The sequence below is a fragment of the Protomyctophum parallelum genome (assembly GCF_964188405.1).
Source record: "Protomyctophum parallelum genome assembly, chromosome: 16".
Classification (NCBI taxonomy): Eukaryota; Metazoa; Chordata; class Actinopteri; order Myctophiformes; family Myctophidae; genus Protomyctophum; species Protomyctophum parallelum.
In genome coordinates, this window is record NC_139711.1 from 48,917,663 (window position 1) to 48,932,662 (window position 15,000).

Below are 15,000 nucleotides of genomic sequence, written 5' to 3' on the forward strand. Positions count from 1 at the left end.
ACACAGGTGTTACATGTATTATTGTCCTCCAGTATAGAGCGTCGCAGTCCCGCCCTCATTTTCTCCATAGGCTTTTCCTAAAGTATTTATTTATAGACGGTTACGACAAAAAAAGTGTTGTAACCTGCAGTTTTTTCCTACTTTCTAATTATTTGTTTGGCCCAAAACATTGTGTTCATTGCCATGATTTGTCACGACAAGAGTTGTCTTTGTCCGCGGCGTAAACGTCTTTTATTTTTTTATTTTTTTTACTTTGTTTTTATTAAGGGTTTTTCAGACATATAATCAAACAAACAGAAACAACAATAACATGGTACAAAGACAAACTTCACAACGAAAACAGACATAAAAACAAATAAAATAAAAACATAAAGTTAAAATAAAACAAACGGATCGTATGAATGCAGTTACATAATAAAGAAAATATAATATTAGAACCTTGCTTTGGGAATGCTTTTTAACTTCTCCTTTCCATCATTCTATTATGTTTCACCTCTTGTCCATTTATACAACGACCACTTTTCCCATCTTTTTTCGTAGAGGTCTACTCTTATTCTTATCTTGAATGTCAACTTTTCCATGTCCTCAATGTTGTCCATGATGGCTCGCCATTGTTTATAGCCTGGGATGTCAGTTTTGAGCCAATTTTTTGTAATTGCTTTCTTTCCAGCAGCTAGAAGGATTTTGACCAGGTATTGGTCTCTCGACTGCACAGATTCTTCAATAAGACCCAAGTACATTACAAGGCAAGAGCAGGGAATGTCATATCCTATTACCTCACATATAGCTGTGTGGATTACCAGCCAGAAAGGTTGTATTTTTGCACAATTCCAGAAAACATGTGTATGGTCAGGGTTCATGTGGTTACACCCTCTCCAACATAGTTGTTGGCTCTTAAGCTGTCTGCTCTTAATTTGGGGGGTTATAAAATACCGTATTTGGTTTTTCCATGCAAATTCCCTCCACTCCTTTGATTGGGTTGTTGTCTGGTGTTTTTCCCACATATCTTCCCACATCTGATCTGGAATTTCCTCACCCAACTCCTTTTCCCATTTATTTTTAACATATACAGTGGATGTTCTTTTGGAATCCATCAAACATGAGTACAAAACAGATATGGCCTTGGGTGTGACTCTACCATATGCCCGTTCCATAATTCGTATTATGGGGTGTATTTCTTCCGTCGGTCTTTTAATGTTTTTGTTATAATAGTCTCTCATCTGTAAATATCGGAAGAAGTCTTGATTAGTCAGGTCGTATGTGCTTTTCATTTCTTCGAAGCTTTTCATTTCTCTTTTTTGAGTCAATAGGCATATGGCTGTCACACCCAAATCCCTCCATTGCTTAAACCTTGAATCAAACCTTCCTGGTTCAAATTTCTTATCATATGAAATCCATTTCAACATACCCAGTTCCTTTCCAACCTTCAATTGTTTCACTATAGAGTACCATGTAGTTAAAGTAAAAGATGTTATTGGGTCCAGGTCTAATTCACTCTTCACGTTCGTTTGGATCCCCCGTTCTCCTATACTTGTATGAATCGGGATTGTAAACCCTTTTACCTCGATGTCCTTCCACTTAGCTATATACGGTAGACTGCACCAGTTAAGGAGTGGTCCCAGTTGTGCTGCATGGAAGTACTCCTTTAAGTTCGGAAGTGCCATTCCCCCTTTATTCTTTGGTAATTGTAACGTACTATATCTTATTCTAGGTCGTTTTCCATCCCATATAAACCTGGATATAAGTTTATCCCATTTTGTGAATTGAGTCGGAGGTATAGGGATAGGTAATGATTGGAATAAATATAGCAGGCGTGGAAGGACATTCATTTTAATCGCTTGTATCCTATCACTAAACCCCATTGGATATGTGGCCCATCTTTCTATATCTTCTTTTATGTTATCATCAATTTCTTGATAGTTACTTGCATATAATTTGGACAGGTTTTTAGTTATGTTTATGCCTAAGTACCTAATTGATTTGGCCTCCCAGTTTATATTTATTTCCTTGAGTTTTTGATTCGGCCTACAGTTGAGCATAAGAATTTGAGTTTTAGACTTGTTTAATGTGTAGCCTGAGTATAGACTAAACCGATCTAATGTTTGCAGTAGGTGTTCAAATGATTCCAATGGATTTTTTAAGTGGACCAATACATCATCTGCAAAAAGGCTCACAACATGTCTCTCACCATTGATTTCTATTCCCGCTATATTTTCGTTGTCTCTTATCATCTGGGCCAGTGGCTCTATAAAAAACGCGAATAGGGAGGGGCTTAAATTGCAGCCCTGTCTACAACCTTGTTCTATTTCAAATTTATCTGTCAGAGAACCATTTACCTTTATTCTAGCTGTCGGATTAATATAAAGCGTTTTGATACACTGAATTGCTTTTTCATCAAACCCAAATCTTTCCAGTGTTAGGAATAAGAACCTGTGGGAAACTTTATCAAATGCCTGGGCGGCATCCAGACTAACCATTGCTGCAGGAATGTTATTATTCTTTATTTTGTGCATAATGTGTAAAGTTCTCCTAATGTTATCCTGCGTTTTTCTTCCTGGGATGAAGCCACATTGATCTTCGTCGATCATGTCTGAAATAAAGGATTGAATTCTGTCTGATAGGATTGAGGTATATAGTTTGTAGTCGACATTTAGTAGTGAAATTGGTCTGAAATTCTGACAAAGTGTCTTGTCTTTTCCAGGCTTTGGTAAGACTGTAATTACAGCTTCCTTCCAAGAGGGGGGGGTAGAGCCATTTTTTTTAATCCAGTTAAAAGTGGAATGCAACACTGGGGACAGTTCACTTGCAAATTTCTTGTACCATTCTGATGGGAATCCATCACTTCCAGGAGTCTTGCTAGCCTTTGATCTTCCTATTGCTGTAGTGATTTCATCCATGGTTATAGTTTTGGTTATCCTTTTATTTTCTAGTTCACCAATGCTAGGCAAGTCCAATTTATCGAGAAATGCTCTGGTTTCCTCTTCAGAGGAGGTGGGTGATTGGGCATACAGTTCTTTATAGTATTTCTGAAAGATATTCTCAATTTCTCCTTGTTTGTATTTTATTTTATTTGTTTTAGGGTCCACCAGTTTGTGAACTGTTATATCGGCTTGCTGTTTCCTTAGGCGTCTAGCCAATAGCCTCGCTGCCCTAGGGCCAGCCTCATAATAGTTCTGTTTAAAGTACCTCGCTTTCATTTCCACCTCCTGTTGGAGAATTTTATTGATTTGTTTTCTCACCTCAGTCATTTGTGTGAATATTTGTCTGTCTGCTCTTATCTTATGTCTTTGTTCCAGTGTCTTAAGGTCAGATAATAGCTGCTTATAATTAGCCAGTTTTTCCTTTTTCATTCTGCTCGAAATTGCAATTAACTTCCCCCTGATAACTGCCTTTAGGGCATCCCATAGTATTGCTGGAGTAGTTTCACCATTATTGTTATCAGTCAAGTAGTTCTGAATGTCGGTTCTGATTTGTTCTACCACCTCGTTATTATTTAACAGTCCAGCGTTTAACCTCCATATTGTATTCCTCTTTCTGTCGGATAAACAGACCTTCATATAAACGGCACTATGATCAGACACATCTGCTATTCCAATATCACAACCCTGTATCAATTCTCTATTTTCTTTTTGCGTATAGAAATAGTCTAACCTGCTGTAGACAGAGTGAGTCTGGGAGTAATGACTATAGTCCCTTTGAAGCGGGTGGAAGTCTCGCCAAACATCAACAAAACCCATTTCTTCCCACGTGTTTTTGACTAATTTTGAGATGGGCTTTTTATTCCTGTTCAAGCTAGTGGTGTCTAAGTCATAGTCAATTACAACATTTAGGTCTCCCGCACACCAGCAAATTCCTTCTGATTTCAAAGTTATGATGTCAAATAATGTTTTGAAAAATTGTTTATCACTCTCAGGTGGTGCATAAATATTAACCAACGTCACTTTTGTCTCCTGAATTGTTCCTTTAACAATAATATATCTGCCTTCTTTGTCTTTTATTTCTTCTTGGCATTCGAACTTGATTTGGTTAGAGATCAGGATCGCCACTCCTCTTTTACGGGTATTGGTATGCGAACTATAATATGTGTGCTTATAGCCAAATTTCTTCAACTTTTCATGTTCTGATTTGGACAGGTGGGTTTCCTGAAGAAAGCTTATTTGTGCTTTTTCTCTTTTAAGCTTGGTCATAACTTTAGCTCTTTTAATCGGGTTTCCCAGACCGTTGACATTCAAAGACATAAGTTTAATCTCCTGTTTCGTGGTCATATTTGGTTATAGAGTATTCTGGAAAATTATTATGATGATTCCCTCTTAGGTTCCTGTTGCATTCATATACAAAGATCAAAGTAAAGCTGTAAACCCTTTCAACTATATACAAAAACGAAAACACAGATACATATACAGATGTAGACTTCCAAAAAGAGTTGTCAACCTCCTCCTCTTCTTGTTGACCCTCCTGTGGTTTTGTGGGGGAAATCCCTTTGTTGGGAAGGGGCCCCCATCTAGCATTAAAGTTTACCCCTAAAGGTTTACTCATACTAGAATTAAAGTTGCAGCACCTCCCTTTGTACCAACTCAAATTGTTCTATATTCCTTATTGGTAGAAAACAAAATAAATAAAATAAACGTTGAAGGATCTAATAATATGCTTATTGCCTCCCTTCATATCACACATGTTCTCACCCTTCTATTTATCCACACATGTACAAATCAGTGTCCCTTTGATCTTATTTACATTAATTATTCCTCAATCCTCCATCTACAATGCAGATGGACGACTGGGGAACACACATAGCATGTGTAGACAAATGTCGAAAAATAAGAATTAAACATTTTTTCCCCCCACCATCAGTCACCCTATCCCTCCCTCCCCACACACACACACACACACACACACACACACACACACACACACCAGGGGCCGTATATATAATCCACCTTAATATGTTAGATTAGAGCTTCAGTTCTCATACATAATGGTCTTCCTTGAGAGACAAGTGAACCACCTCAACCCCCCTCCCCTCCCCGTGCATACACACACACGTGTGCACGCACGTGCGCGTGCACACATCAGGGGCTGCACGTATAATTCACCATGATGTTAGAATTTAAACTTCGGTTGTTTAGTACTTTTAAAAGACTGGCGAACTACACCAACCCTCTCCTCCCCACATACACACACACCCCCACACACACACACCACCCACACACACACACACACACACACACACACACGAGAATGCAAATATCACACGTTATGTTTCAGTCCTTTCTTTCATTGATTTAACTCACGACCCTATATGTTCCCTCTCTTGGTTACTTATCGTGACTGTATGCTTGCAGCCGTCCTCTCGCCCTTCTCCTCCATGCCGCTGTCCGATCGACTTGTGTCCAGCTGGCCAGCCTGGCATTTCGCAAGCTTTCGATGAGCGTGGTTTCTTTTCCGCCTTCTCTCGTGTTGTTTCTGTCGCCGCCGCCCGTCGCTTCTCCCTCTCCGCCGGCCATCAGACCTCTTTTCCGCATTTCCTTGGTTGCTTCTTCTGCGCTGTGGTACACCACTTTCCCGGTAGCCCAGTGGATCCTCATCTTGTTGTAGGGCGTGTTAAACTTGATTCTCGGGCTTTCCGCGTTCAGGACCCTCTTGACTTCAGCGTAAGCTTTTCTCTGCTGTAGTACTCTGTCCGTGAAATCGTGGTCGAAATAAATTCTGTTCTGCCCATACATCACAGTCTTCTTCCCCCAAGCCGTTGATAGCACTGTCTCTTTCACAGCAAATTGCTGAAAGTTAATCACTACTGATCTCGGCGGCTGGTCCGGGTTCCTCTTCGGAGCCAAGGCTCGGTGAGCTCGCTGTATAGACAGTTCAGTATCCACTATTTCTTTTCTCAGCCAATCGTTGATAAATTTCACCATCGATTCACATTCTGATTCAGCGTCCTCTGGTAGGTTATACAAACGCAAATTACATCTTCTGGAGTGCGATTCAACGGCATCCAGCTTGTCTATCATCATTTGACGTTCTTCCAACATTTGTTGCAAAGTGTGGTTTACTTCGGTACTCCATTGTTCAACCTCTTCGGTGCGTAGCAAAGCGCCGTCCATCTTAGCACGTTGCTCCTTCATCTCCGTGTCGATCTTGGTGAATCTTTGCGTGAGGTCTCTGTTGAATTCAATCAGCTTATTATCCATCTGCGTCGCGATTTCTTCTTTGAATGTTCTCAAATCCGTTTTCACCTCCTGCCGTAGGGCGCCGAGCTGACTGTTGATAGCGTCCAAACTAGCCTGGAGGGAAGCCATGCTAATTTCGTTAGCTTCGGGTGGTCTTCGGGTGTCCCCTCTTGTGTCTTCTTCTTGGTGTGTTTCCTCACTTTTCTCGTTTCTTCTTTTGTTTCTCCTTCTCGTGTGCATTTCTCGTTGACCGTGGTTCTTGTTTTCTACATTTATAAGTATCTAGCGTGACATAAATAAGTTGGCTGTGAGAGCTCTCAACTTTATGCGACCGTCCTGTTCGTCGCCATACCGGAAGTCCCGCGTAAACGTCTTTTAATAAATACTTTCTGAAAAGTCTATGAGGGAAATGAACGGGTTAAATTAAATGGTGTTACATGTATTATTGTCCTCCAGTGTACCGTTATAATTATATGGTGTTACGTGTATTATTGTCCTCCAGTGTACCGTTATAATTAAATGGTGTTACATGTATTATTGTCCTCCAGTGTACCGTTATAATTAAATGGTGTTACGTGTATTATTGTCCTCCAGTATACCGTTATAATTAAATGGTGTTACATGTATTGCTGTCCTCCAGTATACCGTTATAATTAAATGGTGTTACGTGTATTATTGTCCTCCAGGGGAACTCTCTGCTGTTCCTGCCCAACGTGCTGAAGGTTTATCTAGAGAACGGACAGACCAAGGCCTTCAAGTTCGACAACACGACCACCGTCAAGGTACACAAGACTACACTACCCACAATACACCACTACACTACACTACCCACAATAGACCACTACACTACACTACACTACACTACCCACAATAGACCACTACACTACACTACACTACACTACACTACACTACACTACACTACACTACCCACAATACACCACTACACTACACTACACTACACTACACTACACTACACTACCCACAATACACCACTACACTACACTACACTACACTATACTACACTACACTACACTACACTACACTACACTACACTACACTACACTACACTACACTACCCACAATACACCACTACACTACACTACACTACACTACACTACACTACCCACAATACACCACTACACTACACTACACTACACTACACTATACTACACTACCCACAATACACCACTACACTACACTACACTACACTACACTACACTACACTACACTACACTACACTACACTACACTACCCACAATACACCACTACACTACACTACACTACACTACACTACACTACACTACCCACAATAGACCACTACACTACACTACACTACACTACACTATACTACACTACCCACAATACACCACTACACTACACTACACTACACTACACTACACTACACTACACTACACTACACTACACTACACTACACTACCCACAATACACCACTACACTACACTACACTACACTACACTACACTACCCACAATACACCACTACACTACACTACACTACACTACACTATACTACACTACACTACACTACACTACACTACACTACACTACACTACACTACACTACACTACCCACAATACACCACTACACTACACTACACTACACTACACTACACTACACTACACTACACTACACTACACTACACTACACTACACTACACTACACTACCCACAATACACCACTACACTACACTACACTACACTACACTACACTACACTACCCACAATACACCACTACACTACACTACACTACACTACACTATACTACACTACACTACACTACACTACACTACACTACACTACACTACACTACACTACACTACACTACCCACAATACACCACTACACTACACTACACTACACTACACTACACTACCCACAATACACCACTACACTACACTACACTACACTACACTATACTACACTACCCACAATACACCACTACACTACACTACACTACACTACACTACACTACACTACACTACACTACACTACACTACACTACACTACACTACCCACAATACACCACTACACTACACTACACTACACTACACTACACTACACTACACTACCCACAATAGACCACTACACTACACTACACTACACTACACTACACTACACTACACTACACTACACTACACTACACTACACTACACTACCCACAATACACCACTACACTACACTACACTACACTACACTACACTACACTACACTACACTACACTACACTACACTACACTACACTACCCACAATACACCACTACACTACACTACACTACACTACACTACACTACACTACACTACACTACACTACACTATACTATACTACACTACACTACACTACCCACAATAGACCACTACACTACACTACACTACACTATACTACACTACACTACACTACACTACCCACAATAGACCACTACACTACACTACACTACACTACCCACAATAGACCACTACACTACACTACACTACACTACACTACACTACACTACCCACAATAGACCACTACACTACACTACACTACACTACACTATACTACACTACACTACACTACACTACCCACAATAGACCACTACACTACACTACACTACACTACACTACACTACACTACACTACACTACACTACCCACAATAGACCACTACACTACACTACACTACACTACACTACACTACACTACACTACACTACACTACACTACACTACACTACACTACACTACACTACACTACACTACACTACACTACACTACACTACACTACACTACACTACACTACACTACACTACACTACACTATACTATACTACACTACACTACACTACACTACCCACAATAGACCACTACACTACACTACACTACACTACACTACACTACACTACACTACACTACCCACAATAGACCACTACACTACACTATACTACACTACACTACACTACACTACCCACAATAGACCACTACACTACACTACACTACACTATACTACACTATACTACACTACACTACACTACACTACCCACAATAGACCACTACACTACACTACACTACACTACACTACACTACACTACACTACACTACACTACACTACACTACCCACAATAGACCACTACACTACACTACACTATACTACACTACACTACACTACACTACACTACACTACACTACACTACACTACACTACACTACACTACCCACAATACACCACTACACTACACTACACTACACTACACTACACTACACTACACTACACTACACTACACTACCCACAATACACCACTACACTACACTACACTACACTACCCACAATAGACCACTACACTACACTACACTACACTACACTACACTACACTATACTACACTACACTACACTACACTACCCACAATAGACCACTACACTACACTACACTATACTACACTACACTACACTACACTACCCACAATAGACCACTACACTACACTACACTACACTACACTACACTACACTACACTACACTACACTACACTACACTACACTACACTACACTACACTACCCACAATAGACCACTACACTACACTACACTACACTACCCACAATAGACCACTACACTACACTACACTACACTACACTACACTACACTACACTACACTACACTACACTACACTACACTACCCACAATAGACCACTACACTACACTACACTACACTACACTACACTACACTACACTACACTACACTACACTACACTACACTACACTACCCACAATACACCACTACACTACACTACACTACACTACACTACCCACAATACACCACTACACTACACTACACTACACTACACTACACTACACTACCCACAATACACCACTACACTACACTACACTACACTACCCACAATACACCACTACACTACACTACACTACCCACATTACACCACTACACTACACTAGACTACCCACAATACACCACTACACTACACTAGACTACCCACAATACACCACTACACTACACTACACTACCCACATTACACCCAGAGATGGGCAAAATACATTGAAAATGTATTTTGATACAAAATACAAATACTGGGTCAAAAAATTTATCTAAATACAAAATACAAAATATATCTTCCATCCCCATCGAAATACAAATTACAAAATACAAAAAAGTATTTCAAATACGTATTTCAAATACATGTATTTCAAATACTGCCCATCTCTGATGGGCAAAATATATTGAAAATGTATTTTGATACAAAATACAAATACTGGGTCAAAAAATGTATCTAAATACAAAATACATCTCATTTCTTCCATCCCAGCGAAATACAAATGACAAAATACAAAAAGGTATTTCAAATACGTATTTCAAATACATGTATTTCAAATACTGCCCATCGATCACACATCTAAATGATTTTACTCAACAATTGAAAACATGAACGGATGGATGTTGTTGTGGTGGTATTGAGGCTTCTGGAGGTGTGTGCGTGCGCGCGTGTGTGTGTGTGTGTGTGTGTGTGTGTGTGCATGTGTGCGTGTGCATGCGTGCGTGTGTGTGTGTGCGTGTGTGTGTGTGTGCATGTGTGCGTGTGCGTGCGTTTAAAAGCCTTTGAAATGTTTTCACACAAATCCAGAGTGACGTGAAGACACAATGTGTGTCATGACCTCAATCTGCTCACACAGACACACACACACACACACACACACACACACACACACACACACACACACACACACACACACACACACACACACACACTGATAGACACCCACAACTAGAGCACACATCTCCGCCAGGCCGGGTCGCCTATACCCAGGGCTGTCAGTCGGGACGTCTAGTTATTAGAATGAGGGAGGGGGGGGGGGGGGGGGGGGTAGAGGGCCCTGAATGACCCCGACAGCTCTGGAACTCTGAGAGGGTTTCAGTGGAACCGTCTCCAACGCTCTCAGAGTTCAGGTGTGACGCTTTGATAATTAAATTAACTCCTTTTTTAAATCACAGGTTAGTGACTGATCTCCTTCAATACAATAATAACCATAAGCTGAAGGTATAAAGAATAGCCTAATCCATTTTGGGGCGGGAACCCCTTTTGGTGTTAGCATCATGTTATGCTTTAGCTATTGAAAAATAGCAGATCGACAAGCTCATAGCGCGCCACTCGGTGGCGCGCTATGAGCTTGTCGATCTGCTATTTTTGAAAAATCGAAGAACGACTGACATAGAAACATGGCTTTTTCAGAAAACTGTCATTTTCAAACAGACATTTTTAGAATCTGATCTCAGGTCAGAATGAAAACTGTCAGGATGTAGAAGACATTTTTTGAATCTGATCTCAGGTCAGAATGGGTTAATACAATAACCATAAGCTGAAGGTATAAAGAATAGCTTAATTAAATAACCAGCAAACACTGACGATGCTCATTAACACAATCTTTACATAAAACGTCCCTAAACGTCTTAAGGATTCGAACCGAGAGGTGCCTTGGACGTCTGTGGACGTCACAGCGCACCCTCAAAGATACGGGGCCAGATAAGAATATTCAGAATTTTTCCAATTTCTTTTTTTTTGGTCCGTTCGCTTTTCGCTTGCCGTATGCTAACGCTCTGAGAAACTATTAGCTTACCGTTGACTCACATGTTAGCGCGGCGGAAAGAATGACTCGTATCTCCTAATCCAGGGCGCTCTCCGTGGTGATGAATAGAGCGATATGCTGGCGCTTCATTTCTGCTCCTCATCCGTCTCTCCCGCAAAATATGAACGCTTTTTGGATCATATATCCATTATATCGTATAAATTAAGATGATCGGGGATGTAAGGTAAACTTTGTAAAGTCAACTTTTTTAGGAAAGTGTTTCCGGTTCATGGCTTTCAGAGTAAAAGCGATCAGACAACTCCGGCACCCCGGAGCTTCTATTTTGAAGGCACTTCCGGCACTAAAAGTGTTTTAAAGATTATTACCCCATTCTGAACGGGAACCCATTTTGGTGTCAGCATCATGTTATGCTTTAGCTATTGAAAAATAGCAGACCTACAAGCTCATAGCGCGCCACCGAGTGGCGCGCTATGAGCTTGTAGGTCTGCTATTTTTTGAAAAATCGAAGAACGACTGACATTTTTAGAATCTGATCTCAGGTCAGAATGGGTTCATCAGACCAGTGTGTGTCCAGTGGAAACCTCGTGTGAATCTGATCTCAGGTCAGAATGGGTTAAAGATCATTAAAGCTGGGCTGTGCCCTGTCTGCCTATACTTCCGGTCCAGTACTTGCTCGTAGCAGCGCGGCACCGAGTGGCGCGCTGCTCATGAGCTTTTGTAGATCTGCTATTTTTGAACAATCGTGAAAATGTCGGCGCAAATCTTTGAATAGAGAGCGAACGTTTTTTTAACTCAATCTTTTCTCCTGGGGGCGGTCCCTGGCTGGAACAACGTCTTTTCAGATGGGGGGGGGGGGGGGGGGGTCAGAGCCCAGGATACTTCTAGGGGTCCTTGACATGAAATATTGAGCACCACTGATATAGAAACATGGTTATTTCAGAGAACTGTCAGGATTTAGAATTTTCTTTAAATTTCGATGTCAGGCCTGAATGGGTTAAATGCAGACGCCTGTGATCTGCATGTGCGTGCGTGCGTGCATGCGTGCAGGGGTCATAGGTCACATCCTGCCAGGTGCATGCTGGGATTGAAATGAGTTTTTTTTTCTTGTTTTTAAGGACATCGTGGCCACGTTGAAGGACAAGCTGTCAATCAAAGCCATCGAGTATTTCTCATTGGTTCTGGAACAGCAATACAGCATCACTAAGCTCCTCCTACTGCATGAAGATGAACCAATCATTAAGGTACACATCGCTAAGCTCCTCCTACTGCATGAAGATGAACCAATCATTAAGGTACACATCACTAAGCCCCTCCTACTTCATGACGTGTACACATACGCACACACACGCACGCACGCACGCACGTACGTACGTGCGTGCGTGCACACACACAGACAAAGTGTACATTTTAAAGGAATGACAGCGATAGGCAGTTCAGAAACCTGTTCACCGGTGACATCATCGTTAGGAAGATTTCTTTTACAAAAATGTTTAGATTTGTATTATCGTGAGAACGATGGCTTCCATTTTCGCATTGCAACTTCTCAGGACTAGAAAGCCTGCAGTTTTTATTAGCTTGTATTCCCCATACTGGTTTCTGAACTGCCCACAGCCCTCCTATGAGACACAGACTGGTTTCTGAACTGCCCACAGCCCTCCTATGAGACACAGACTGGTTTCTGAACTGCCCACAGCCCTCCTATGAGACACAGACTGGTTTCTGAACTGCCCACAGCCCTCCTATGACACACAGACTGGTTTCTGAACTGCCCACAGCCCTCCTATGAGACACAGACTGGTTTCTGAACTGCCCACAGCCCTCCTATGAGACACAGACTGGTTTCTGAACTGCCCACAGCCCTCCTATGAGACACAGACTGGTTTCTGAACTGCCCACAGCCCTCCTATGAGACACAGACTGGTTTCTGAACCGCCCACAGCCCTCCTATGAGACACAGAATGGTTTCTGAACTGCCCACAGCCCTCCTATGAGACACAGACTGGTTTCTGAACCGCCCACAGCCCTCCTATGAGACACAGACTGGTTTCTGAACCGCCCACAGCCCTCCTATGAGACACAGACTGGTTTCTGAACCGCCCACAGCCCTCCTATGAGACACAGACTGGTTTCTGAACCGCCCACAGCCCTCCTATGAGACACAGACTGGTTTCTGAACCGCCCACAGCCCTCCTATGAAACACAGACTGGTTTCTGAACCGCCCACAGCCCTCCTATGAGACACAGACTGGTTTCTGAACCGCCCACAGCCCTCCTATGAGACACAGACTGGTTTCTGAACTGCCCACAGGCCTCCTATGAGACACAGACTGGTTTCTGAACTGCCCACAGCCCTCCTATGAGACACAGACTGGTTTCTGAACCGCCCACAGCCCTCCTATGAGACACAGACTGGTTTCTGAACTGCCCACAGCCCTCCTATGAAACACAGACTGGTTTCTGAACTGCCCACAGCCCTCCTATGAAACACAGACTGGTTTCTGAACTGCCCACAGCCCTCCTATGAAACACAGACTGGTTTCTGAACTGCCCACAGCCCTCCTATGAGACACAGACTGGTTTCTGAACCGCCCACAGCCCTCCTATGAAACACAGACTGGTTTCTGAACCGCCCACAGCCCTCCTATGAGACACAGACTGGTTTCTGAACCGCCCACAGCCCTCCTATGAGACACAGACTGGTTTCTGAACCGCCCACAGCCCTCCTATGAAACACAGACTGGTTTCTGAACCGCCCACAGCCCTCCTATGAAACACAGACTGGTTTCTGAACCGCCCACAGCCCTCCTATGAGACACAGACTGGTTTCTGAACCGCCCACAGCCCTCCTATGAAACACAGACTGGTTTCTGAACCGCCCACAGCCCTCCTATGAAACACAGACTGGTTTCTGAACCGCCCACAGCCCTCCTATGAAACAGACTGGTTTCTGAACGGCCCACAGCCCTCCTATGAGACACAGACTGGTTTCTGAACTGCCTACAGCCCTCCTATGAGACACAGACTGGTTTCTGAACGGCCCACAGCCCTCCTATGAGACACAGACTGGTTTCTGAACCGCCCACAGCCCTCCTATGAAACACAGACTGGTTTCTGAACCGCCCACAGCCCTCCTATGAAACAGACTGGTTTCTGAACGGCCCACAGCCCTCCTATGAGACACAGACTGGTTTCTGAACTGCCTACAGCCCTCCTATGAGACACAGACTGGTTTCTGAACGGCCCACAGCCCTCCT

General features: G+C 42.6%; 1 protein-coding gene across 1 annotated transcript in view; it reads left to right on the plus strand.

Annotated features, from left to right (window-relative positions):
* The window catches only part of frmpd1b (FERM and PDZ domain containing 1b), a gene marked incomplete at both ends in the record, with an annotated part of 61,973 nt that overhangs the window by 7,596 nt on the left and 39,377 nt on the right, over positions 1 to 15,000 (plus strand). The window contains 2 exon segments of the mRNA XM_083786421.1: positions 6,854 to 6,949; positions 12,862 to 12,987. Of these exon segments, the coding sequence (XP_083642547.1) occupies positions 6,854 to 6,949; positions 12,862 to 12,987 (222 nt within the window).